General features: G+C 43.9%; 1 protein-coding gene across 6 annotated transcripts in view; it reads right to left on the reverse strand.

The window, feature by feature from the left end:
- Positions 1-25936, reverse strand: part of LOC121280726 (rab GTPase-activating protein 1) — a 193730-nt gene that overhangs the window by 86136 nt on the left and 81658 nt on the right. For 5 of the 6 annotated variants that reach the window (XM_041192852.1, XM_041192855.1, XM_041192850.1 and 2 more), the window contains 5 exons: positions 23004-23070; positions 20013-20115; positions 15941-16110; positions 13961-14135; positions 12214-12307 (listed from right to left, as the gene is read on the reverse strand). In XM_041192852.1, coding sequence (XP_041048786.1) covers positions 12214-12307; positions 13961-14135; positions 15941-16110; positions 20013-20115; positions 23004-23070 — 609 coding nt within the window. Of the gene's footprint in view, positions 1-12213; positions 12308-13960; positions 14136-15940; positions 16111-20012; positions 20116-23003; positions 23088-25936 lie in introns of all 6 variants that reach the window. The other variant, XM_041192856.1, reaches the window with a different exon arrangement.

Raw genomic sequence — 25936 nt, forward strand, 5'->3', positions numbered from 1 at the left:
ACTTTAGACAATGGACCCTGGCTGAGGAGGGTTTCACCGACCACCTTAATCTGATCACTTTAAACAATTGACCTGGAATGAGTTCGTTATGCCTATCTTTGGTAACTGGTTAGTTTGCAAAGGAAGGTCATGTGACAAGAAACTAGCCCTTGTAGAGACACTGATTTCTAGCATCAGGTGTGCAGGGACCATGAGCAAGGTGACTATGACTCACAGTCCCATTCTTTTCCTCCAGCCATTCTGCAAGAGTGCTCTGCCCGTTCTGACCAAACGCTGCAGGCAGCGTCTTTAACATAAACCAAGCAGCTGATGACTCCAGAAGAGGAGACATTTTAAATTTTAAATCGTCTCGATGCAGAATCCGGAAAGATCACCAAACCCAGCCTGAAACCATCCAAATCACCAATCTATTTGATACATATATGATTGACTTTCTTTTGGGACGCTTAAACCATGCACCTACTCTCCCTCTTTGTAGCTTATTTCTGTGTATGTGTGTGAAGCTCTTGAATGCTTTTTTATTTTTACATGTTAAGTATGATGAGTACTATTTGCTCTTCTTAATTACAGAACTTAAACACGCTCCGAGTTGGTAAGCTGGGAAACCATTCTACCACTTCACAGCTGGCTGTAATACTTAGAAAAGGTACACGAAAGCTACTGGCATTAGTACAACTGTCCAGCAACAGTCAGAAAAAAAAATCTTTCCGGCCAGACAGGAAAATGCACAAAACCAGCAATAAGTTGGTGTCTTATGCTGAAAGCTCTCCATTACTATAAGCATCAAGAAAACAGTGGTTACGGGACAGGGTGTCATATCTCCACCCTCATTCACATTAAAAACTCCACAGGAAATGGTTAGTGGATTCTGCTACATTGGGTCCACGGTGACAATCTGACTCTTGGTGCAGAACTCGATGTACACAAAGAGAAAGCAGCTACCACCTTTGGCCAACTCACGAAACATGCATAGAAAGACAACTAGCTGACTCTTAGGATCAAGACGCTGGTTTACGAGGCCAGTGAGCTCAGCACCTTGTCGTATAGCTGTGAAACATGGACAACTTGCAGCTATAAGGAAAGGAATTTCAACAATTTTTATCTTTGTTGCTTGTGATGCATTCACAATATCTCATGCAAGGACCACAACATCTCATGCAAGGACAAAATCAAGGATGAGAAAGTCCTCTCAAAGGCAAATCTTCCCAAATCTATAAGCAGAGGCAATTTCGCTGGTTTGGACATTTGCAGCATAAAAGAGAGATGCGTTCGAGGGTTTTCTGCATGCCGAGGTAGCCAGAACCAAAAGACCAGAAGGACATCCAAAGCTCTGCTTCAAGGATGCTTGCAAGCACAACATGAAGGCCCTAAACATGGATTTTCACACCTGGGAGATGCAAGCCAATGACAGAGGGAAATGGTGACATCACCTTCGGGCTGGCAGTTGCCAGCATGGCAATCAATGGCTATAGCAGTTTTCCAATAGTCGCCTACATTGCAAACAACCCACAACACCACCTGATAACCACTTCACGTACAGCACTTGCAGCAGAACCTGCCTCTCATGAATTGGTCTCTTCAACTATCAACAGAAGTGCACCACATGAAACTATCCCATCCCTAATGGATTTGCTACATGTTCTTCATCTTACACAGATAGAAGCAAGCTGACACACACTTATGCTAAAAGTCAACATAATTTCTCAACTTTAAACAGAACACAAAGGCTCACAGCAGGACAATGGTTTACCTGTCACAATGATAACAGAACACAATCACAATGATATCAGTGCAATTAAGATTCAAATGAAGCCCTTTTTATTGGCAGGATGTTAATTCATTAGCAGCTCAACATATAAATGTTACACCTCTTCATTCCTTCTCTCCCTTCCTCCACACCAAGGAGATGATTATTTATCATATTAAATACACTGAAGTTATCAGCAGAATGACTGAAAATGACCCCAGAAAAGTAGAATAGCCTCCAGATTAATTACAGACTACGATTTTCTTACCCCTGAGGCAGCCATTATCTTACCCAATATATAATTATTTTCACATTAATATGGTCTCACGAATGCAATTTCAATTGTGAACTGAATGCTTTTAGAAAACCAGTGGGTGGGAAAACCTTTCAAAAAGACTAGGCAAATATTTAAGAAACATCACATACAGTAAATGTAAAGAAACTATAGTTATGAGGAGAGAGTTCTAATATAGATCATATGGTTTTATGGTTAGCTTACAGGAAGCAGAGCGTTGAAATAAATGGGTCATTTTCAGGTTGGCAACCTGTAGCTAGTGGAGTGCCACAGTGATCAGTGCTGGGGCCTCAACTGTTTACAAATTATATCAATGACTTGGATGAAAAAACCGAATGTATGGTTGCTAAATTTGCTGATGACACAAAGGTAGGTAGGAAAGTAAGTTATAAAGAGGGCATAAAGAGTCTACAAAGGGATTTAGATAGGTTAAGTGAGTGGGCAAAAATTTAGCAGACAGAGTACAATGTGAGAAAATGTGAACTTGTCCACTTTGGCAGAAAGAATAGAAAATTATTAGAAGATAGAGACTGCAGAACCCAATTGTGCATAAGTATCTGGGTGCCCTAGTACATGAATCACAAGTAGTTAGTATACAAGTGCAGCAAGTGATCAGGAAATCAAATGGAATGTTGGTGCTTATTGTAAAGGGAATCCTGTATCAAAGTAGTGAAATTTTGAGACGGCATCTGAAGTACTGTGTACCGTTTTGATCTGTTTAATTAAAAAGTATATAACTGCACTACAAGCAGTTCATAGTAAGTTCAATCGACTGATTCCTGGGGTGAAGGGGTTATTTTGAGGAAAAGTTAAGCAGGTTGAGCCTAGACTCACTGGTGTTTAGAGGAATGAGAAGTGATCTTCTTGAAACATATAGGATCCCGAGAGACTTTGACAGGGTGGATGCTGAGGGGATGTTTCTCCTTGTGGGGGAGTCAAGAACGAGGGGATATATTTGAAAAAAAGAGGTCTCCCACTTAAGATTGGGATGAGGAGAATTTTGTTTCCTCAGAGGGAATTCTGCGGAATTCTCTTCCCCAGAAAGCATTTGAGGCTGGGTCAATGAATATATTCAAGGCTGAGTTAGATAGAGTTTTGACAACCAAGGGAGTCAAGGGTTATGGGGGGGTGCAGAGAGGCAGATGGAGTTGAGGGCATAAGTCAGATCAGCCATGATATGAGCAGGCTCCAGGGGCCAAATGGCCGACTCCTGCTCTTAATTCTTGTGTTTTTGTAAGTCTACTTACAATAAAGCAGAGAAAATTAAAGGGGGATTTAATATAAGGTTTTTAAAGTTGCAAAGGGTTTTGTTAGAGTGGTTAGGGAAAATTTATTTTGTTTTGTTCGGGAGTCAGTGTTTCCAGGAGTAATAAAATCAGGGTGATATATTGCATTCCAGCAATCCTTTTAGCCATGTTGCTGCTAACTTCAATTTACTGTGTTATTTTATGTTATTTAATATACTATTTAATATACTGAGTTTCTAATTAATTAGAATTTTGTCTGAAAAAAAGATCTTGGGGTGGAATTTTCCCAGAATTGCGCTAAGTGTGGTAGCAGGCGAGTAAAATGGAATCCTACCCGCTGATGAAAATGGCGGGTTTTCATGCCATATTGTCCTGAGCCCACCTCATTATTTATTCACTCCCGCAATACACGCCGCTTCCATGGCGAGCGGGCTCTCATTTGTCCACCCACCATCACTCCACTGTTGCATCACACAGGCCTCCATCTTTAAAAGGCAGACGCCAGCAAAGGGCTCATCACCACCAACTCAGCAATGCTGCCCAGGAGACATGGCCAGCAAAGGAAAAAAGACTGGAGCCCTCCCGGTTCAATTACGAGCGACTGCTGGATGCTGTGGAGGCCCGCCAGGATGTGCTCCACCCCTGCTCTGGCCGTGGGACAGGCAAAATCACCAACCCAGCTTGGGAGGCAGTGGCAGCGGTGGTCAGTGCAAACACCCTACAGAGGACGACAGCCACCCAGTGCTGCAAAAGAATGAATGATCTCCTCCATTCTGCCAGGGTAAGTCACTCTTTTCATCATTTCCAACTCTCTCACTCACAAACCATCACACAGCCACAGGGCCCTCACTCACTGCCAATGCAAGGGACATCACCATTCACTCTCTCTCACACACACCGTCATTGTCCTCATCCCGTCCATGGGACCACTCACCACCCACACAGCCCAGGCACACTTATCATCTGGCCCGGCAGGTGTCCTGATACACTCTCATCTCTCTCCATGCAGGACAGACTAGCACACAACAGGAGGGAAAGGTCGCAGACAGACGGAGGGATGCCAGTGATCAAAGTTCTGACGGAATTCGAAAACAGAGCCATCCAGCTGGCCGGTGATGACCGGGACCGGTCCTGTGCTGACAGTGAGGTCAGTGCTGCTCTACCAAGTGAGGGTCCAGCAGTGCAACATCCATCAGACAACCATGCTGAGTGATGTGTCCTGTTTCACAGGCCACTGCCATGGACTAATTATCCCCCCTTGCTTTTGCAGACACATCTGCCAGTTAGCCGACAGAGTCCATGACTCAGAGTCTCCAAATGAGCCCTGAAGAAACCTTTGAACAGGGATCTCAAGTCGCCCTCCCTGAAGTCCCATCACAGTGCTCACCCACACCCTCCACCAGCGCAGAGACACACACCTCAGTGAGACCTAGCTTTAGAGTAGCCTCGGGATCACAATCTGGTGAGCACATCGCACTTTCTGATCCACAGAAGGTGGAGGCAGGGACTTCCCAGGTCCCCGGCATTCGGAGGACTGCTGGAGGCCAGAACGTTGCTGAGTCTGAGTCAGGTGACGAGCATCTGGATTCGGTCATGTCACAGTTGCTGGAGCTGCAAAGGCAAGCTAGGGAACATCAGGAAGGAGTGCCCGTGGCACTCCTCAGGTTGCAAGGCACGATGGAGGAGTCTGTCCGTCTTCAGGCTGAGGTGACAGCGCCAGCATTGCAACGCACCAAGGTCAACACTGGTAGGATGGTAGCCTCCATGGAGACCTTGGTCCAAGATGTCACTCCTGCACTGCTGAGTGGTCTTAGCTCAATTATTGATGCCATAGTTGGCCTCCAACAGTGTGTACGCGAGAGGGGTGTGGGGCAGCTCGATCTCACTCCAGCTTCCCCTTCCCCTCAAGGAGTCAGCCAAGGGTGCTTGGGCATCCTTAGGAAGGAGGAGGGCCAGCAGGTGCACACTCCGGGACTATCCACCCAGGTGACTGGGAGCAACCGGCCCATCCGAATCCCCTCTTCCTGTGACCTCAGTAGCTCCAGCTTCACAGGCCGAGGAGGGTGCCACTGCCATACAGCAGGTCCCCGAAAGCAGGCTACAGCCCATCAAGACTCAGCCCTCCAGAGGACACACATCAAAGTCATCACAGACAGGGCGTCACAGTCAGTGGGCTGCCTCCACCTCTGCTGTGGATGTCTGGGGAGCACCAAGACGTAGCAGCGAGGTTAAGCAAGTTAGGTAAAAGTAGTTGCACAGCCTGGCCATGGGTGTTGCTCACTTGTATATACTGTTCATATTGCCAATATATTGGTTCATATATTGTATATATTGCCAATAAACTCCTAAGAATGTCTCCCTGCCTGTGGCTCCTTGTTCTGATGAGCAGTGAAACCTTTCTGCACAAGATAAGAGACAGGTTCTCAGTCCAGGGCCTCTTCCCTGTGCAGCCTTCAGACCACAGTGATGGTCCAGCCTCACACTCCCTGGAAACATTACTGATAACCTGCACCTCGGCGGTGCTGGTCATTACTGCCAGAATGTAGTGGGCAGGCACCACAGAGTTCTCTCATTCTCTGTGTGCTCTCAGCACCTTTAAGGTGGGGCTGGACCCCATCACACCCGTGTCTGCGACCAGTGATGCTGTGCACCAGCTCCTGAAGGGCCAAGGTGCTGAAGGTGGACAAAGCATCAGTTGTGTCTAAAGTTTCACGGGTTCTCAGAGCATTAACCTGGGTCTCAGGATTACCAATCTAATGAAAATACCACTACGCTACCACTTCTTCCTGCTGAAGGTGGACAAAGGATCAGGTGATTCCAAAGTTTCATGGCAGTGTCTCTATGATATGACCCTGATCACAGAGCGCAAGTGAGGTGCCCTTGGCTAGACAGGAGTCTGCCCTTCTCAGAGGCTATGTCAAGATCTATGGCGTGCCCTCACTGCATGTTGTCATCATCCTCCTGCGATCAAGTGACTATTTGGACCTCCACTGCATTGCCATGACAGAAGCATTCTCACAGAGGGTATTGGCAGTGGCATAAGCCAGACTGGAGTCAAATGTTGATAACTGTGATGTGAGGATTGATGGGGACATCTCACTGCATGTCATCATCATCCTCCACAAATCTGGCAGCTAAGAAGGCCTCCCGAGTGCGCCTGCCTCACTTAGCCAGTGCGAGGGCCTCATTCCCGTCATTGTCACCACCGAGGGCCCTCTCGCCCTCATCCCTATCGGCAGCGTGCTCATCTGAGGAAACTTCCAGCTCATCTCCCCATTGGAGTGTCAGGCTGTAAAGGGTGTAGCAGGCGATGACGATGTGTGACACCCTCTGTGGACCGTAATGCAGCGCTCCACCAGATCAGTCAAGGCACCGGAGCCGCATCGTCAGTGTCCTGATGGTTTGCTCCACCAAGTTGTGAGCTGCTGCATGAGCCTCATTATAGCGTCGCTCTGCTGCAGTCTGAGGCCACCACACGGGTGTCATCAGCCACGGCCTCTGTGGGTAGCCCTTGTCCCCAAGAAGCCAACCCTGAAGCCTCTGTGGGCCCTAGAAGATTGCAGGGATCTGCGAGCGACTCAGGCTGCAGGCATCGTGCACACTCCCTGGAAACCGTGCACACACCTGCAGAAAGCGTTTCTGGCAGTCGCATACCAGCTTCACATTCAGTGAGTGGAAGCCCTTGCGGTTGATGAAGTCCACTGAGTGTAGCGACAGAGACCTGAGCACCAGATGAGTGGAGTCAATGGCAGCCTGCACCTATGGAAATCCTGAGGTCAGGGTGAGTCTAATGGCCCTTGCATCCTGGCTGTCCCACTCCCGGGCAAATGCAAAATGCACACAACTTGTGTGCCATAGAGAAGATGGCATCCATGACCTCATGGGTGCAGTTGTGGGTGGCGGATTATGAAATCCCACAGAGGTCACCTGTGGAGCCCTGAAAGGAGCCACTGCCATTGAAAGTGAGCGCCGCGGTCACTTTCACAACCACTGGATGCCCACCATGTGCAAGTCCTGCAGTAAGAGGCAGATGTGAGCCACCAGGTCCCTAGACATGCGCAGTCGTTGGCAACACTGGTTCTCAGTCATCTGCAGGATTGGCAGTCAGCGTCTATAGACCCCGGGTGTTGCTAGGCGTCGACCAGCCACAGCTCACTGTCGCTCCTGGGAAGCGTGTGCGAGAGCCCCTGCTGGCCCTTCATGAGGTTACTGCTCCTGCCTTTTTACAGTCTCTGTAAGCCACCAGGTCACCAGGATCCATGATCTTGACATGGTCCTCCTGCAGCATGAAAGAGAGGGAGACGTGGTTATCATGGCTGTACTAGCACCTTCCCTGGTCCTGTGTGACCACCCCTTAACACTTCCCGGAGAGTGTGCTGTTCACCCCTTGGGTGGCCAGAGATGAGTGCGCTGCATGGCTGCCCTGTCAGCCTACGACATGGGGGGCACTGGTCCAATCCAGGATGCTGAGATTGCAAAGGGCTATGAGCGTCTCCAGCAGTGACTGCTACATGGCCAGTGTTGGCGAGGAGATTGTACAACGTGTGCAGTCCAACTGCTCTAAAATCCAATAAAGTGGTGGTGGACTCAAAGTCTGTGCCCAAGGTGGGGGTAAGTTATGGAGTGCCTGGTGGCCCCCTTTGGTGCCTCCGCGTTGCTTGCATGGGCCGGCAGGCTAAGAGCCCGACCCCAATCATATCACTGTGGCTGTGCCTGATCTGTCTCAGTTGCTGAAGCAGGGTCAGTTTATACAGGCGTCCCTAATGTGTGGCCACTTCCCTCGCTTACCCTGCCCCCCACCTCAGTTGCCTAGCCGCAGGATGCAGCGCCAGGGCAGCACGTGACGATGATGCCCCCGCCCCCACAAAACAATCGCCTCTGAGGCTGGCCAGCACTTGTCCCTGCCCCCACCCAACAGCGCCTGAGGCCTGTAAAGAACAGGCAAGCTGTAGAGAATGCTGCTGCTCACTCACCTCAGTTCCCCCAAAGAGAAGGCCTGCGTGCTGTTGTGAAACACGGTGCCGTGCTTTCCCGCCCACGTGGACAGGCGATACGGCCGGATTCCAAGAGCCTGGTGGGATGGGCTTTTAATTATATGCTGATGTATTACAGTTAGCGCCCCGCCGACCAGATGGTGGGAAACGCGGCCCACCACTGGGCTGAGAGGACGATGGCGACCTGTGTTCATACCGTCCTGAAGCAGGTCATGCCATATTTTCTGTGCATGCCACCTATCACACCCGCTGGCAGTGGGTCGGAAAATTCCACCTTTCGAGTGTGAATTTGGTTTACAAACAAGCTATTGTGAAAGCACAGGTAAACTACCTGCTGCACCATTTTTTTTTAAACCTGTCAGCAATGCTGTGTTCTGTTATAGTTTAGTACTAACTCACAGCATAAAACATGAAAATTGAAAATGATCACTAAGAGCATGAAGGGAGATGCCTAGAGAATTTATTCATAGAGAGTTGTTGCAGAATAGGAGGTATATCAAAAGGAGTAATTCAGACAGAAAACTGCACCTTTTAAGAGTAAACATTTGAAACAAAGATGATACAAGGCAATAGTGAGAAAGGCATATGATTACATTTTCATTACTCTGGCAAAGAGGGGAAATGGACTAAGTGAACTCCTTGGCTGTAAATATCTATGAGCAGTTTTTTGTGTTCAGTTGACCATCATAGCCAATACAAAAAAAAATCAATCACTAATCCTTAAATATAATCGAGATTTTTTTTGTAATGCACCAAGTAAAACAAGTTACCACTTTACAATTATAGAGCACTTTTAAATGTAAAGTAATGTCCCAAAGAGCTTTTAGAGGTCTCAGGAAAAAGACACCAAGCCAAGGGAAGGCGGCTGGAGTGATGAGCAAAGGTTTGAACAAAAGTTAGTTTACTTAGTATCAGGGAAACACAGAAACAGGAGGAGGTCATTCAGCCCCTCGTGCTTGTTGCTCCATTCAATTAGATCAAGGCTGATCTGTACACAATCTCGATTTTTAATCTTTTAATCAACCTAGTTTTCCAGTGGGGGGGAGGGAGATTTAATGACACTGTGAAATGGAGATGGAGGCTGAGAGGCAGAGGGAATTCCAAAGTGTGAGGTCTAGGCAGGTGAAATAACAGCTATCTGTGACAGAATAAAAAATGGTGGGAGGGGAAATGCACATACAGCCAGGAAGTTAAAGAAACGGGACGAGTTTGGGGTTCTGGAAGGAGATTATCCTTACAGAAAGGAATGAGGCCATTGGAAATTTTAAAGACAGAGGAACATTTTAAACCTGAGGCATTGGGGGAAATGGAAGCCAATACAAGGAAGGGCATGTGTTATGTATGAGCAGGGCTTGATGAGAACAGGAATATAGGCAGAGATTTGGATGAGTTTAACTTTATAGAGTGCAAAGCCATTGAGTAAGGATATCAAAGTTGCAACATCAACTGGGCTAGTGTTACAAATGTGTCATGAAGATATGGGGTTGAAAACTCAGCATTAGGTCAAACAGGACACTAAGTGATTGAACAGCTGAGTTCAGCCTGAAGGGGTGGTCATCAAAAGTGAATTGAATCAATGGTGAGAGAGCAGAGTTTGTGAGAGAGAAGAGTTTGTGACGGGCCAAAGGTGATAGTTTCAGTCTTTCCAATAGTTAGATGTAGAAAATGATGGCTCCTACAAAACCAGATGTTGGGCAAGTAGTCTGACAGCAGACGCAGTAAAGCAATAGGAAACGGTGATGGAGGTAAAGCTGGTGTTGACAGCACGTGTGAAATTTTAATCCATAAATGTGGATGGTGCTACCAAGGAGCAGTAAATAGGTGAGGAAGAGGAGAGAACCAAGATTAGATCCTAAAATCCTAAATCAAATCAAAATAAGTTAAGTTGGAGGTGAGAAAACATGACACTATATGCTCCCCACTTGCCTTTTTGGCATTGCTTTTGGGTTTGTACTCATCGTCATTACTTAATATACATTACGATTTGGAGTTAGTTATGTTACTAATTTGTGAGTCATTAGATTTGAATAATTTAGCAGTTGTCAGGGGCTGTTGTAGGGAGAAACGCCAGCCTAAAGACAGGAAGGTAATCAGAGATTGATGTAGTATGGTCACATTGAGTAAGGAAGGAAATAAACTCGCTTTCTTTTTGTGGTAGCACAGGTTACAGTACATAGTTTGAGAGGAATGAAACAGAACACAGGAAAACAGAGCTCTATTAGGACGAAGTGTTGGTTTTAGATTTTAAGGTTTCAAAGCAAGTAACACTACTCTTTAACCCTTTTTCAATATTCATTTTGATTTTTCAATTTTTATTTTTTATCCACTTAATTTTATTTATTTTCATTTTTATTCATTGTTTTATCCCCACCCTTTATCCTATTTTCAATCTTTTTTCCCACCACTGTCCCCTCCCCCCACCCCACCCCACCCCACCCCCACCAGGGCCATATGTCACCTGCTCATGTTGTCCTTTCCAGAGTGCTTACCCTTGTCTGGCCATTATCACATTCTGCTTCCATCCTTAATGTCACCATCAACACCTCCTTTAACCAGTACCACCACCATTAACACCCCTTTGATCTTTATTTTATGACATCTTTGGCAAGCTCTCCTTTGCCTCCACCTGCTCCACTCCCCTTAAACAGTATAAATTTCAATATGCTGTATTCAGTAACAGTATAAATTTCACCTCCCTTAAAACAGTATAAATTTCGCCACATTTTTAATTCTCTTTAGCTCTGAAGAAGAGTCATATCGACTCAAAACGTTAACTGTCTTTCTCTCCACAGATGCTGTTAGACCTGAGTATTTTTTCCAGCATTTTTTTGTTTTTGGACAATATTCAAGTACTGCTTATGTTCAAGGTGGAGGAGTGCAGAGTTCTTAGGAGCCTTGAAAGGCTGGAGGCAATTACGCAGATAGGGACTGGTTAATAGTGATGCCATTGAGAATTTGAATACAAGGATGCGCATTTTAAAAATCTTGTTGAAGGACTAGATGCCAGTATAGGTCAGTGAGCACAGGGGTGATGGGTGAACAGTGCTTAGTGCAGGTTGGGATATGGGCAGCAGTTTGGGTGAGCCTATTTTAATGGAAAGTGAAAAATGGGAGAGCGGCCAAGACAACATTGGAATAATTGAATCTGGAGGAAACAAATGCATAGATGAGGGTTTCAGTAGAAGTGTGGAGATATAGCAACAAGGGATAAGCAATGTTACACTAATGAAATTAAGTGGGTTTTGTGATGGAGACCATATGGGGTTTGGAAATTCAGTGCAGAGCCAATCAGGATGCCATGGTTGCAAACAGTTTGGTTGAGCCTGAGACAGTGGCCAGTGTGAGGGACAGAATTCATAGTGAGGGGACAGAGTCAGGGCCCGAGGACAATGACTTCTGACTTTCCAATGTTTTATTGGAAGAAATAATGGCTAGTCTTGGATTGGATGTTGGACAAGCAGTCTGGCAAGGGCAGTGCAAGGGTCAAGAGAGGAAGTGGAACTGGGTGTTGCCAGGGCACACACAGAACCTGGTGGCATGTTTTTGGATGGTGTCATTAAGGGCAGCATGTCAATGAGAAATATGAGTGGTATGAGATAAAATGGGAGCCAATTCAAGGAAGGAGAAAATGGAAGAGTAGTTGCCATTACTGTAAAAGAAGCTGCATTCTCTTGTCCCATGGATCAAGTTATTATCATATGCTAATCAGATTGCTTAAAGGTGATCAACCTCATGTTTATTAGAAAGGTATTTGTATGTGCATGTAAATCTGGAAGTTTTGTAATGACCTGCAATCTAACAATTTACAATTAATTTGATAAAACGCACTGGGTGAAAACAACAGAACGAATTCCTCAAAATGCAGAATTCTAAAAACTTTAAAAGCGACAAAACTATAAGATATTACTGCATCACATGATTGCTTCTCACCACTTTGACAGCAGATCTCCCCACGTCTCCAAAATTTTTTCACCACATTCTTTGGACACATCACCAGAGCCACTCAGGAGAGGCTCATCATTATCTGGAGAAAAAGAGCAATAGATTGAATAGGTCTGACTGTAGATGACTTCCCTTCGATACCTGCAAAAATCATGTTGCAAAGCATTCATACACTATGCGCTGATATGTTAATAAAATTTCTGATCAAATGTTTCCCAGTAACATTGACTGGAATTAAACAGTAATTGAATATAAAAGTAAGGATGTTATGCTTCAGTTATACAGGGCATTGGTGAGACCGCATCTTGAATACAGTGTGCTGTTTTGGTCTCCTTATTTATGGAAGGTAAAAATGTGTTGGACGCAGTTCAGAGGTTTACTAGATTGATACCTGGAACAAGCAGATTGTCTTATGAGGAAAGGTTGGACAGGCCGGGCTTGTTTCCACTGGAGTTTAGAAGATTGAGGGGTGACTTGATTCAATTATATAAAATCGTGAATAGTCTTGACAAGGCGGGCGTGAAAAGAATGTTCCCTCTTGTGGGTGAGTCCAGAACTAGAGGGCACTGTTTTAAAATTAGGGATTGCCCTTATCGGTCAGAGATGAGGAGAATTTTTATATCAGAGAGTTGTGCAACTTTGGAACTCTTCTGCCTCAGATAGCAGTGGAAGCAGGGTCACTGAATATTTTTAAGGCAGAGGTAGAAAGGTTCTTGTTAGACAAGGGAATCAAAAGTTATCAGGGATAGATGGGAATGTGGAACTCATATCACAAACAGATCAGCCATGATCTTATTGAATGGCGGAGCAGGCTCAATGGGCTGAATAGCCTACCTCTGCCCCATTTCAAATGTTCATTTTAAATATATGACAACATATGGCAGTTGAACACCACATTCATTTTGATGTAAAGTTTGCTTTATGTTCCACGTGCAAACTGAATATTACTCTTGCATAGTTTATCGCACATTTATTTTTCAATCTACCTCAATAGCATATAGGATAACAGGCCAACTGACTTAAAACAATGGAAGCACTTTAGATAAATTTGCAGTATTGTGAACCTTTCCAAATTATTTATACTTCACACAGAATAAAATGTGGAAAACAACCAGAGTTCAGGATTGACAAAAACTCATCTCTAATCCTACATTGCCTTTGCTACCAAAGGCAGTTTCACAGGTCAGTGGCCAATAAGTGGGCCCAAAGCAGTAAAAACATTTGCCATCGGAAGAGGTGGCAGCCAGATTTAGATTATATTGTGTCAAATGGCTTAACAGAACTGTATTCTTTACAGAACAGGAACTCTCCTTTTGATCCATTTGGAAGCTTTGTCATTGGATAAAGCAGTAAGCAACAAAAAACAGAGTAGCAGCTTATATACTATGTATATATTTATGCACTTGTACACAATCATTTAACTGTACGCCTGGTTCAGTAAAAATTGCCCTATAAATCAGTACCTAGAGGGACAGTAATTGTATTTGTACCAGACGCAGGTGAAAGCCACACAAAGTTAAATCAAATCTTTATTTTGTCCCTCATTAGTCCTATCACTTAGTTTAAAATGGATTCTCAACACAATTGGCCTAAAATAATGGCAAAGCATCAAAGTTTTAAACAGTCACAACTCTTAAGACCAGGAAAGGATTCTCTAAGTGCCAAAAGTCATCTTGAGAATTGTAAATTGGATTAACAAGAAAAAGAGCCAGTTCAGAATTGGGAGTAAACTCACCTTCCTCTTCATCATCCTCAGGTGGTGAAGGGATGATGGATCCCTGTGATCCATGATGAGGTAAACCTATGGTTGGACTTGCTGTTGTTTTCCTTCGCTCACGTTCAGATTCACTTTCCAAAGTTGCAACCTCATACAGTGTATCACTATTGCTTTTTCTTTCCTTTCGTTCAATCTGTAAAATAATTTTAACACTTGTTCTGACTTGGGGACGACATATAAGGTACTGAAACATGTAATAAACGACCTTTTACACCTATGCAGTGCATGTTATTCAAATCATATGTTAAAATATGGAACTTTTCTGGGTTTAACTTCAGCCAATTTTGTCAGAAAAATGCAAAGTTGCTTATTACTGTTCATTTAAGGGATGTCAAAGTCGATAATGCACACAACTAGCGTATATACAGTGCCCCTACTGCAGTGAAAAGTTTCAAGATGCTTCACGGGAACATTAACAATCAGAATTTGACCCTAAGCCACATAAGGAGGCATAAGGGCTGGTGGCCAATGCTTAGTCAAAGGGCTAGCTTTTAACTAGTATTTTAAAGAAGGAGAGAGAGTTGGACAGACAGAGGTTTAGGGTGAGAATGCCAGAGATTTAGGCCAAGGCAGCTGAAGGAATGGTTGCCAATGGTGGGGTGGAGGAAATCAGAAATGCATGAGCCTATAATTAGAGGAACGCAGATGGCACAAGGTCTGGAGGAGATTACAGAGATGGGGAGGGACAAGGCCATGGATAGACTTAAACGCAAGGATGAGAATTTTAAAATCGCAGTGTTGCTGAACGAGGAAACATTGTAGGTCTGCAAGAGCAAGGGTGATGGGTGAACTGGACTTGGTGCGAGTTAGGCTACATGCAGTTTATGGAAGGTGGAAGACGGAAGGCCAGCCGATACAGCACTGAAATAGTTGACTTTAAAGACAGCAAAAGCATGGATGAGCATTTCAGCAGCAAATTTCCCTAGGCAGGAGTGGAGATGGGCGATAGAGGTGGAAGCAGGTGGCCCTGTCGATGAGATACCACATGGGGTCAGGAATTCATCGTCCTATTGACTCTGAGCTAAGACTGCGAACGGTTTGGTTCCGCCTCAGACAGTGGTCAGGGCGGGGGATGGAATCAGTGAACTGGGAATAGAACTTGTGGCAGGAAGTTGAAGACAGCGGGTTTAGTCTTCCAATATTTGGGACATAAAACTGCATAAAATCAAGCAGCAAAATGTTTTCGTTTGAACAGTTATTTTGTAGTTTTCAAACAAGTACAAATCCTAAAATGAAAAGACCTTGAGATTTACTTTTAAGTGCTGAATCTTTCAATGATGCCAATGTTATGGTTTATTTCGAGGAAACCTCTGTGGCCAAATTAAGCAACTTGAAAACCATGGGCCCTTCTATTCATGTTAATTCTGGACTCTGTAGAACTACGTTTCAGCCAACACAACCTTAACTGCCCTTGGATGATAATAAAAATGTAAAGCCCTTGAGAGAGTGACATGATAAGGTGGCATATAAATGCAAATAGAATTTTTTTGTAAACTAACTGAAGGTGGTCATATGAAGTGAGACCACAGAGGTCAAGTTTTCTGTAAAATGCTTTTACAACAGATCAATTCTGGTGAAGCCATAGCATACTAAGGGATAAGTTAAATCCCCAACTCCACTGAACTCCAATTCTCAGTCACATTGCTGTAAGCAGAGGCCAAATAGAAGTTAGGGAAGGGAAGAAGGTGAAGCAGTACATTTTCCAGGTATTTTATGTCAACTGGTAACCAACTTAAAACAGCATTGCAAGTTTCCTGCAGGATAGGTATCATTCTGAAAGCAATAAATGGGTCGAATGGCAAGTGAGAGAAAAGTGGGAAAAATTGGCAGGAGGGAAGGGAAAGTCTATTATAATTTCCCAATTACATTATCCTGTGCTATGTGGAGCTAGCAGCTTACTAGTACCTATTTTCCTAACAGTCAAATTGTTTTCGTTACCTGTTTGAGCTTTAAATAGAACGTCTCCGTATAACTTCGTTTACTGAAGGGCCAAAACATTCTTTCAGTAGGCGGACATACTCTGACTTTGGTCTCCAGAAGAAAACGGACTGGCTCTTGCACTTCTGTGACAACCAAATCAACTGCTGTTGTCATATAAAGCAATTTGTCTGCAGAAAGAAGAGGTAAAATGTCCTTTAGTAACATAGTATTGTATGCTTTAGCCAAAGTGTACTTGGCCAGATGTGAACCTGAGTGATATTACATATACTTTAAGGTAACCTACACATTCATTTTAGTTCAATATGGAATAACTTTAAATTGTGCTACTTTTAAAGTTTTACCTCTGGATGATTTTTACTATGTACAAGATCACACAGCTTTCATGGGTGTATCCAAATGCTAAACAGGTTTGTTTTATACAGACCACATATAGATTGGTTTGGCATCACATTTTGTGAACAGGAGAGAGGCGAGACAGGCATGTTGGGCAATGGATGTAAGCTGCAGAAAGGCAGCTTGGGTTTTCAGTGGCAGTCAGAGTAATGTTTTGAATTGATCTCATATGCACTCTTCTCCAAGCTTTGTTGAATAAAATGTTAAAGCTTAAAAATTTGATCAAGCCGTAATAGTGTGACAAATTAAAACATGCTAAATCAGTTCATGCGAACAGTGATATAATCAGAACAGGATGCAATCTACGCATTAATCTACCCTCTATTCAAAATGAAAATTTTATCACATAGTTCTCATGTCAACTAAAGTCGATCATCCTCTGCTTGTAAGGCTTCAAAGTTCAGAAAATTATCAAGTGTCGATAAGGTGCAAAACAAAAGGTTAATGGACAAGATAAGTGCACATGAATAGAGGTGTTAACATAAAGGAAGCAGAGAGTGGACATAAATGGGGCTTTTCCAAGTTGGCAGGTAGTGAACAGTGGAAAGCCACAAGGGTCAGTGCTGGAGCCTAAGCTATGTTTCTTTTCTTCGTTCATGGGATGTGAGCATCGCTGGCTGGGCCAGCATTTATTGCCCATCCCTAATTGCCCTTGAGAGTCGAGTGGCTTGTTGGGCCACTTCAGAGGACACTTAAGAGTCAACCACATTGCTGTGGAGTCACCAGACCAGGTAAGGATGACAGATTTTCTTCCTAAAGGACATTAGCACTCCAGATGGGTTTTTACAATAATCGACAATGGTTTCATGGTCATCGTTAGACTTTCAATTCCAGATTTTTTTATTGAATTCAAATTTCACCATCTGCCGGGGTGGGATTTGAACCTGGATCCCATGAGCATTAACCTGGGTGTCTGGAGTATCCAGTGACAATACCACTATCCTAATTCCTAAACTTAGATGAAGAGACAGAGAGTAACGTATCTAAGTTTGCGAATGATACAGGGCTAGGAGGAAAGGTAAGCTGTGGGGTGGACACAAAAGCTGCAAAGAGATATATACAGGTTGAGTCAGTAGGCAACATGATGGTAGATGTGGGGAAGTATGAAGATATTCACTTTGGTCAAAAGAATAGAAGAGCTGAATTTTTTTTTTTTAAAAAAGGTGAGAAACTTACTAGTGTTGATGTTTAAAGGCATTTGGGTGGGCTCGTGGAAGGAACAGGTACAACCAGCAATTAGGAAGGCAAATGGCAAGTAGGACTTTATTGCAAGGGGTTTGAGCACAGGAGTAAAGTCATCTTGCTAGGGTCTTGGTGATGCCACATATGAAGTACTGCATGCAGTTTTGGTCTCCATATTTAAGAAAGCATATATGTGCATTGGAGGTGGTATAGCCAAGGTTCACTAAATTGGTCCCCAGGATGAGGGTGCTGTCCTATGACAAGGCACCAAGCAAATTGCACTATTTTCTCCAGAGTTTAGAAGAATGAGGCCTGATCTCATTGAAACATACAAAATTCTGAAGGTGCTTAATAGGGCAGATACTGAGGGATTATTTCTGCTGGTCAGGGAATCTAAAACATGGGGGCAGAGTCTCAGGATAAGGGACAATCATTTAAGGCTGAGAGGAGATGAGGCGAAATTGCTTCACTCAAAGGATTGTGAATCTTTGGAACACTCTGCCTCAGACGGGTTGTGGGTGCTTCATCAATGAATACATTTTAAGGCTGGGATAGACAGATTTTTGGTCTCTTGGCGAATCAAAGGATATAGGGAACAGGCAGGTAGGTATAGTTGAAACCCAAAATTAGCCATGATCGTATTGAATGGCAGAACAGGCTCAATGGGCTATATAATCTACTCCTCCTCCTATTTTTTGTGCTCTAGTGTCATCACTTGCCGGAGTTTCGCCCATGGTCTCAAATCAACACTAGATCAGAAGAGGATTAACAGTGAGTTACTTCTGGCCCTTTTGGTAGAGCCCATCTAGGCCAGAAGGAAGTCTGTCTTCCTGTGTGCACAGAAATACGGACCAGAATATAAAGGCAAAATATGCGGATGCTGGAAATCTGAAACAAAAACAAAAAAATGCTGGAAAAACTCAGCCGATCTGACAGTATTTGTCAAGAGAAAGACAGAGTTAACGTTTCGAGTCCATATGACTCCTCTTCAGAGTTAAAGGGAAGTAGAAATGTGGTGAAATATATACTGTTTAAGGGGTGGGGTGGAACAGGTGAAGCTGGATAGAAGGCCAACGATAGGTGAAGGCAAAGGAGAGATTGCAAAAGATATTAAACAAAAGGTCCAAGGGGTGTTAATGGTGGTGATGCTGGCTAAAGGTGCTCATGGTGACATTAAGGGTCGAAAGCAAGATGTGATCATAGCAGGACAAGGATCAGCACTCTGGAAAGAACATGAACAAGTAACAGATGGCCCTAGTGGGGGTGGGGTGGGGTAGGTTGGGGGGGGAGGGGACAGAAGTGGGAAAAATGATCAAAAGTAGGCTAAAAGCTGGGGTAAAGCAAAGAATAAAAATGGAAATAATTTTTTAAAATAATAAAAATGGAAAAAAAAAATGAATATTGAAAAAAGGAGATTCAAAAGGGGTGAGGATGGAGGAGAGAGTTCATGGTCTGAAATTGTTAAACTCAATGTTAAGTCCGGAAGGCTGTAAAAAGTGCCTAATCAGAAGATGAGGTGCTGTTCCTCCAGTTTGCGATGAGCTTTACTGGAACATTGCAGTAGGCCAAGGACAGACATGTGGGCATGAGAATAGGATGGTGTGTTGAAATGGCAAGTGACAGGAAGGTCTGGATCATGCTTGCGGACAGACCAAAGGTGTTCTGCAAAGCGATCACCCAGTCTGTGTTTGGTCTCTCCAATGTAGAGGAGCCTGCATTGGGAGCAGCGAATGCAGTAGACTAAATTGAGGGAAGTACAAGTGAAGCTTTGCTTGAAAGGAATGATTGGGCCCTTGGACGATGAGGAGTGGGAGGAAGTAAAGAGGCAGGTGTTGCACCTTCTGAAGGTGCCATGGGAGGGGGTTGAGGTGTTGGGGGTGATGGAGGAATGGACCGGGGACCACTTAATACGGACCACATATTGGTTTATACAAAGATTAGGTTAAAGGTAATTGAAAGATGTTGAGAACTACCAGCAAAGCTTGAGCTGGCAATGCTACCTGTCGCCACATCCTATCATTACTTCCAGAATAAACACCATCAAAAAATGTCACTTGTTAGTGAAGCCATTTCAAATTAAAAAAATTAAAGACACACTAAGGGAGGACTGCCTGCCATATCACAAATCAAAAACAAACACAGCATCAGATGACATGGTTCCTCTATTTTTGTCATTATGTGCTCTCCTGGTTAGCATCCCAAATTCCACCCTCTATAAACTGGAGCTCATCCTAAGCTCTGTTGTCTGTATCTAATATACACCAAATCCTGCTCACCAATCAGTTATTTCAAAGATTAATTCTATGTATAGAACCACAGAATTTGTAGTGGAATCAAGCAGGTAAAAGCATAGTTTGTGTTTCTATGTAATCTGGACTTTTAATTCTGCTAACTTTACTTTAAGGTATGAGAACATGCAAATAATTCCATAACAAGGCATGCTTTAAAATGTTACCGTTCACTTTACATCTTTAAGAAAGGCATATTTTATTACCTTTAGGTGTTTCTTCATTTACAGCTTGAAAATGCGATGTGTTGGGATTCCAGCTACCAGTTATTATGTACGATTTACCATCTGAGCTTTTACCCATTGATTCCTGCAAATAAAGACATATATTGCAACAGAATTGGTTTACTGCTACTCTTGTTAACTAATACCTAATTTATATTACAAAACTGTTTCTGGTATTCTAATTTACATCTGTGGGTGAAACCACCTATATTTATACTATGAAGTAATTTTCAGCAGAGGACTGCTTGAACACATATGCAAATTTTATTTATTTTAAATGCGACACAACTTCTCATCACAAAAGCTGTCAAACCACAGACTGAAAGAAAAAGAGCAGATCTTGGGGCAGCTTAGTGACAACTCTACTTTAAGTGCCAAAGACAACTAGAACAAATCAAGTCTCCTGGTATAGGGCTTAATACTCAAACAGGCATCTGCAACCTGAGTTAACCATGACATGGTGGAAGTGACCTTTGTGAATTGTGTTTTCACTCAGCCTCAGGAGCTGTGCCTGTTCCTGTTCTACCAGTGTGTGCAGTTTTTACTTTATATCCACACCATCTATCTGAATTATAGCTTATTTTATGCTAATAGCCCAGGATCACAAGAAGCCAGTTTGAGGCTGGTCAAGCTCATTTCACATGGGATCTATATTGCCAGAGAGGAAGCACTCAACCCTGCTTTATTTGCAGCAGCCCTACTACAGTAATTATAAAAACAGAAAATGTTGGAAAAACGCAGCAGGTCTGGCAGCATCTGTGCACGGGGAAACAGAATTAACATTTAGGGCTGAATTTTCTGGCTGACATGCGGGTGGTGGAGCCTGCACATCAGCGCTTAAAATGTCACGCGAACGTCCCGACATCAGCACGCGGCATCGCGATATTTCGGTTGGCGGGCGCGCTATGCAGTGGGACGCGCGCCCGCCATTAATTAAAGGCCTCGTTGAGGCCCTTAACTTGCTCTTCGTCGATGATTTTGAGGAGCCCGTGCACACTTCGGCTCAGTGCACAAGCCCATCAGGCAGGCAGGTAGGTGATTTTTATTTTTTTACAAACCTCGAGTGGCGGGATGAGGTTGGATAGCGGTTTTAAAAACGTTTAATAAAGTTTTTGTTTCTTTCATTAACACGTCCCATCTCGTGTGACGTTTTCACGAGGGGGACATGGTAATGAATTTTTCATTGTTCTATTTTTTATATTTGCCAGCCTTTCAGTGATCTCCCTGAGGCAGCACTTTGCCTCAGGGAGACGTGCGCTCTTTCACGCGCCAGCACAGAAGAACACACTCTGACAGTTGGGGAATCGCTCCCTGGCCATACAGGAAACGCACAGCACTGCCCGTCGGGTGGCCCGCCCACTTAAAATGGCAGCGGGACCCATTTCGGCGGCGATCGGCTGCTCGCCCACCGCCGAGCCGGTTGGGCCCACCCGCCCATCAAGGGCAAAATTCTGTCCTTAAAAGTCTGCGTAAATTTTCTTCAGAGCTCTAGTGTCAAGTTAGCATCCTCAGATAATCACACAATAATCCAATAATCTGACAAACTGAGAACAGGTTTGAACAGGGCTGCTTCATTCTGCTTTCTGCAATTTGGCCACAGCCTTGATTTATATTTATGTACCAAACCTGCATTCTCCCACTTTTACCTCCTGTCCAACAAGTCATAGGCATGGAGCTCTACAGCACAGAAAAAGGCCCTTTGGCCCATCGAGTCTGCGCCGGTCAAGCAAGTACTGAACTACTCTAATCCCACTTTCCAGTACCAGGCCCGTAGCCTTGTAAGCCATGGCCTCCCGGTCGCTTCCAACCAGAAGCAAGAGCCCCTCAGAGCTCGCCTCCCTGCCTCATCGGGTAAGTGAAAAAATGAAAAGTTTCTTTAGGCTCAGGTTGTCGATTAGACTCCTCCTTCCAGTCCCACTCAATGGACCCAGCATTGGTAAAGTACAACCCAAACTGGTTGTAGGTTGCGATGCAATATTGTAATAGGATGTTGTAAAAAGGGGCCAAACCCTCACCTTACTTGTCAGTCTTCCACGGGGGTTAGGCATCAACCCATTGCAAAAATTTTCCTTTGAATTATAATTCCGTTTTTTTTTAAAAAGAGAGATAAGAGCCCCAGCAGGTATGCCCACTGGGAGCCTTGCCTTTTCTCAATTACAGAAAGTCAGAGCACAAGGCTCTAGGTGAAACCGGGAATATTTCCTCTTTCACTGGCATAGTTTGGTTTTTCAGCATCCTAGAAATCCATGAATTTTATTTTTAGATATAAAAGAGCTACATCAGGAGGTCTGTTTATATGGGGTGAAAGGCATCCATGGCATATTTGTCTTTGCATCAGCCATTCCATGAGGGTAAAACAATCCTTCTAGTTTTAGTTTTTGCCTACACGTCTGTGCTTACTTCTCGACTGGGCCTCTGAAATAGAAACATCTTCCCTTATTCCTGGTTCTTAATTCATAGTTTCCTTTTCGGAAATCCCAGCCCATGGTTCAGGGCAGCCATGTGTCTGTAACCTGAATGCCCATCCTTAAGCAGGGAGAAGAGGGGAAGGCTTTCAAAACATTACAGGGTTTGACTTCTGTGGTTCTCCAGGGTGACTCATCACAAAAGCAGAACTGATGCAGGGTCATTGAACGGAAATGTTAACTGTTACTCTTTTCACAGATGCTGCCATGACCTGCTGAGTGTTTTCAGCATTTTCTGTTTTGACTCAATGCAATCTATGACTTTTCCAAAAAGTGGTGACTCATTAAAAAAATAGGCATGTTCCAACCTTTAAAGCTATGGTGAAATTACCTCAAATTTTACAACACTACTGAGTTCCATTTACTTTACAGCTCTTCCCACCAATATTTCATTAAACTGAAACAGCCTGATTAAGAACTCCCTAATTCACTGTATGACATATTTGAAACAAGGAAAATGAAAGAAATGACGCTTTTTTAGCCAAAAAAAGTTTGAATACCATCTTACCAAATCCAAAAGATGCATGTCACTGTTGCGTACATCTTTGCCAGGGCTGAGAAGAAGGCCAAAGCACCTAATGAGAGAACACAACTGAAAACATTGATAAAGTTATGGGTAGAATAAAACATGTTATGATGTTCATTCTTACTCTATTACTTGGTTGCAGTGTTCTATTTTAAAACCCTGTTACAATTTTTTAATAGAAGAGCAAACTTGCATTTTAAATACAGTAATTTGTGTTAGATAACAATTAAAATAGGGTGGACAGTTTAGGATGCCGCATTATGGGCGAAATAGCTGATGTTATTGCAAACTGTACAATGCATATCGACTGATATTACCAAGAATGGAAGAATGTAGTTAAAGATGGAAATTTGAGAAAACATTGTACAAACGGAGCCGAGAAAATGGAGGGGGATATGACAGAAGTTTTAAAAATGCTAGGATTTGACAGGATAAATTGTGAATTGGGTCCACAGGATGCTGAATTGGTTGCAAGTGGCAGTTAATGGGATTTGTATTAGAGGTTTAAAGGGTAGAAGGAAATGTTCCACGCAAACAGTTGTGACAAAAAGGAATGCATTGTTGCAAACAAAGCTGAGTCAATCACTGCATTTAAGAAACAATTAAGCAGTTGACAACAAATATTACAGAAAAAAAAGTAGGAAAGTAGATTTAGAGGCGACAGCTTAGGTCAGAGACTTCCATTGGTACAGGTAATTTGGGTCTAGTGGCCTCCTTTTGCATTAAAGGTTTACGTTTAACAAAATCCTGAAATCCTTGCAAATTACCTCCTTTAGGATATACTGCTGTGTGGTGGTACCCAAAACCAGTGAGCCGAAATAGTGGCATTTGCTGATTTTCAATGGTACTGCACTTTTAGTGAAGTAACAGGATTTTAGTGGAAACTGAAGGCTTTAATTGATCAATGCAGATATTAGGAAAATCCAATTTATTCAAACCCATGCACAAAGAAAAGCAAAGGTAAAACACAAACGTTAAACAAACAAGTTCCAAAGCCTTGTACCTCCTGAGCATACACAAACAGTTTCCAATGTACACCAGACCATTTTCCTGAAGCAAAGTATTTGTTGAAAGAATAAAGTGGAAGGGGTGAAACAAGTCAAATAGGAAATTTAGGGTACAGGTACAAAAATTATATGCCTGCACACTACACAGTTCTCATATTCTCATCTGAGCAAAATCTGTACAGGAATTGAGCTTCATGCCACAACATCAAACCCCAATTAATTGGCCAAAAAGGGGTTTGTGCAGTGGTCTCAGTGACAGCCACAATAGTCCAAATAGATACAAAGTCCCATCTTCATATTGAGGATACCCTCCATCATGTTGTGTGGCACTACCACCGTGCTAAATGGGATAGAATTGAAACAGATCTATCAACTCAAGACTGGGCAAACATCAGCAGCAGAACTGTACTCAACCACAACCTGTAACCTCATGGTCCAACATAAACCCCACTCTACCTTATTACCAAGCCAGGGGATCAACCCCAGTTTAATGAAGAGTGCAGGAGGGAGCATGCCAGGAGCAGCACCAGGCATACCTAAAAATGAGGTGTCAACCTGGTGAAGCTAAAACACAGGACTATTTGCATGCCAAACATAAGCAGCAAGTGATAGACAGAGCTAAGCCATCCCACAACCAATGGATCAGGTCAAAACTCCGCAGTCCTGCTGCCTGCAGTTGTGAATGATGTGGACAATTAAACAATTCACTGGAAGGAGGAAGCTCCACAGATATCCCCATCCTCAATGACGGAGGAGCCCAGCACAGCAGTGCAAAAGATAAGGCTGAAGCATTCGCAACATCTGCGAAGAGTGTCCTGCAGTCAGCATCACAGTCTGCACTGGAGTGCTGCTTTGGGTGCTCGGTGAAGAGGGAATGAGATGATCCTTTGAGTACGGGCAGGTAAGTATTTACTACTTTTATTGCTTATAGTTTTTAAGGTCTTATTTTGTGGTTCATCGTTTGTAAGGGTTATATCCGGTAACAACGAGGAGCAGTGAAGAAGGGCCTTAGAGTAATTGATATTATTTGATACTAAGTATCTTCCAAAAGGTTTAATTTAATTTAAAGGGGTAAGTCATGGCAGGAGAGCTCAAAGCCGCCGTGGTGTGCTCCTCCTGCTCCATGTGGGAAGCCGGGAACATTTCCAGTGCCCGCGGCCACCATGTGTGTGGGAAGTGTCTCCAGCTGCAGCTCCTGAAACCCAGGGTTTTAGAGCTGCAGCGGCGGCTGAGGACACTGGAGCATTCGCGAGGCAGAGAGTATCGTGGATAGCGCGTATAGAGAGGTGGTCACACTGCAGGCTAAGAGCCCACAGGCAGGAAGGGAATGGGTGACCACCAGGCAGAACAAGAGGACTAGGCAGGCAGTGCACAAATCTCCAGTGGCTATTCCCCTGCAAAACAGATATACCGCTTTGTATACTGCTGAGGGGAATGGCCTCTCGGGGAAAGCAGAAACGGCCAAATTCATTGCACCAGGGTGAATTCAGAATGGCTCTGCTGCACAGGGGAGGAGTAAAAAGTGTGGGAATGCAATAGTTATAGGGGATTCAATTGTAAGGGGAATAGATAGGCGTTTCTGTGGCCGCAAATGAGACTCCAGGATGGTATGTTGCCTCCCTGGTGCTAGGGTCAAGGATGTCTCAGAGCGGCTACAGGACATTCTGAATGGGGAGGGTAAACAGCCAGTGGCCGTGGTACACATTGGCATAAATGACATAAGTTAAAAAAAGGGATGAGGTCCTAAAAGCAGAATATAGGGAGTTAGGGAGTAAGTTGAAAAGTAGGGCCTCAAAGGTAGCGATCTGAGGATTACTACCAGTGCCATGTGCTTGTCAGAGTAGAAATAGCAGGATATATTGGATGAATACGTGGCTGAAGAGATGGTGTGAGGGGGAGGGTTTCAGA

The sequence above is a fragment of the Carcharodon carcharias genome, chromosome 8 (genome assembly GCF_017639515.1).
Source record: "Carcharodon carcharias isolate sCarCar2 chromosome 8, sCarCar2.pri, whole genome shotgun sequence".
Lineage (NCBI taxonomy): Eukaryota > Metazoa > Chordata > Chondrichthyes > Lamniformes > Lamnidae > Carcharodon > Carcharodon carcharias.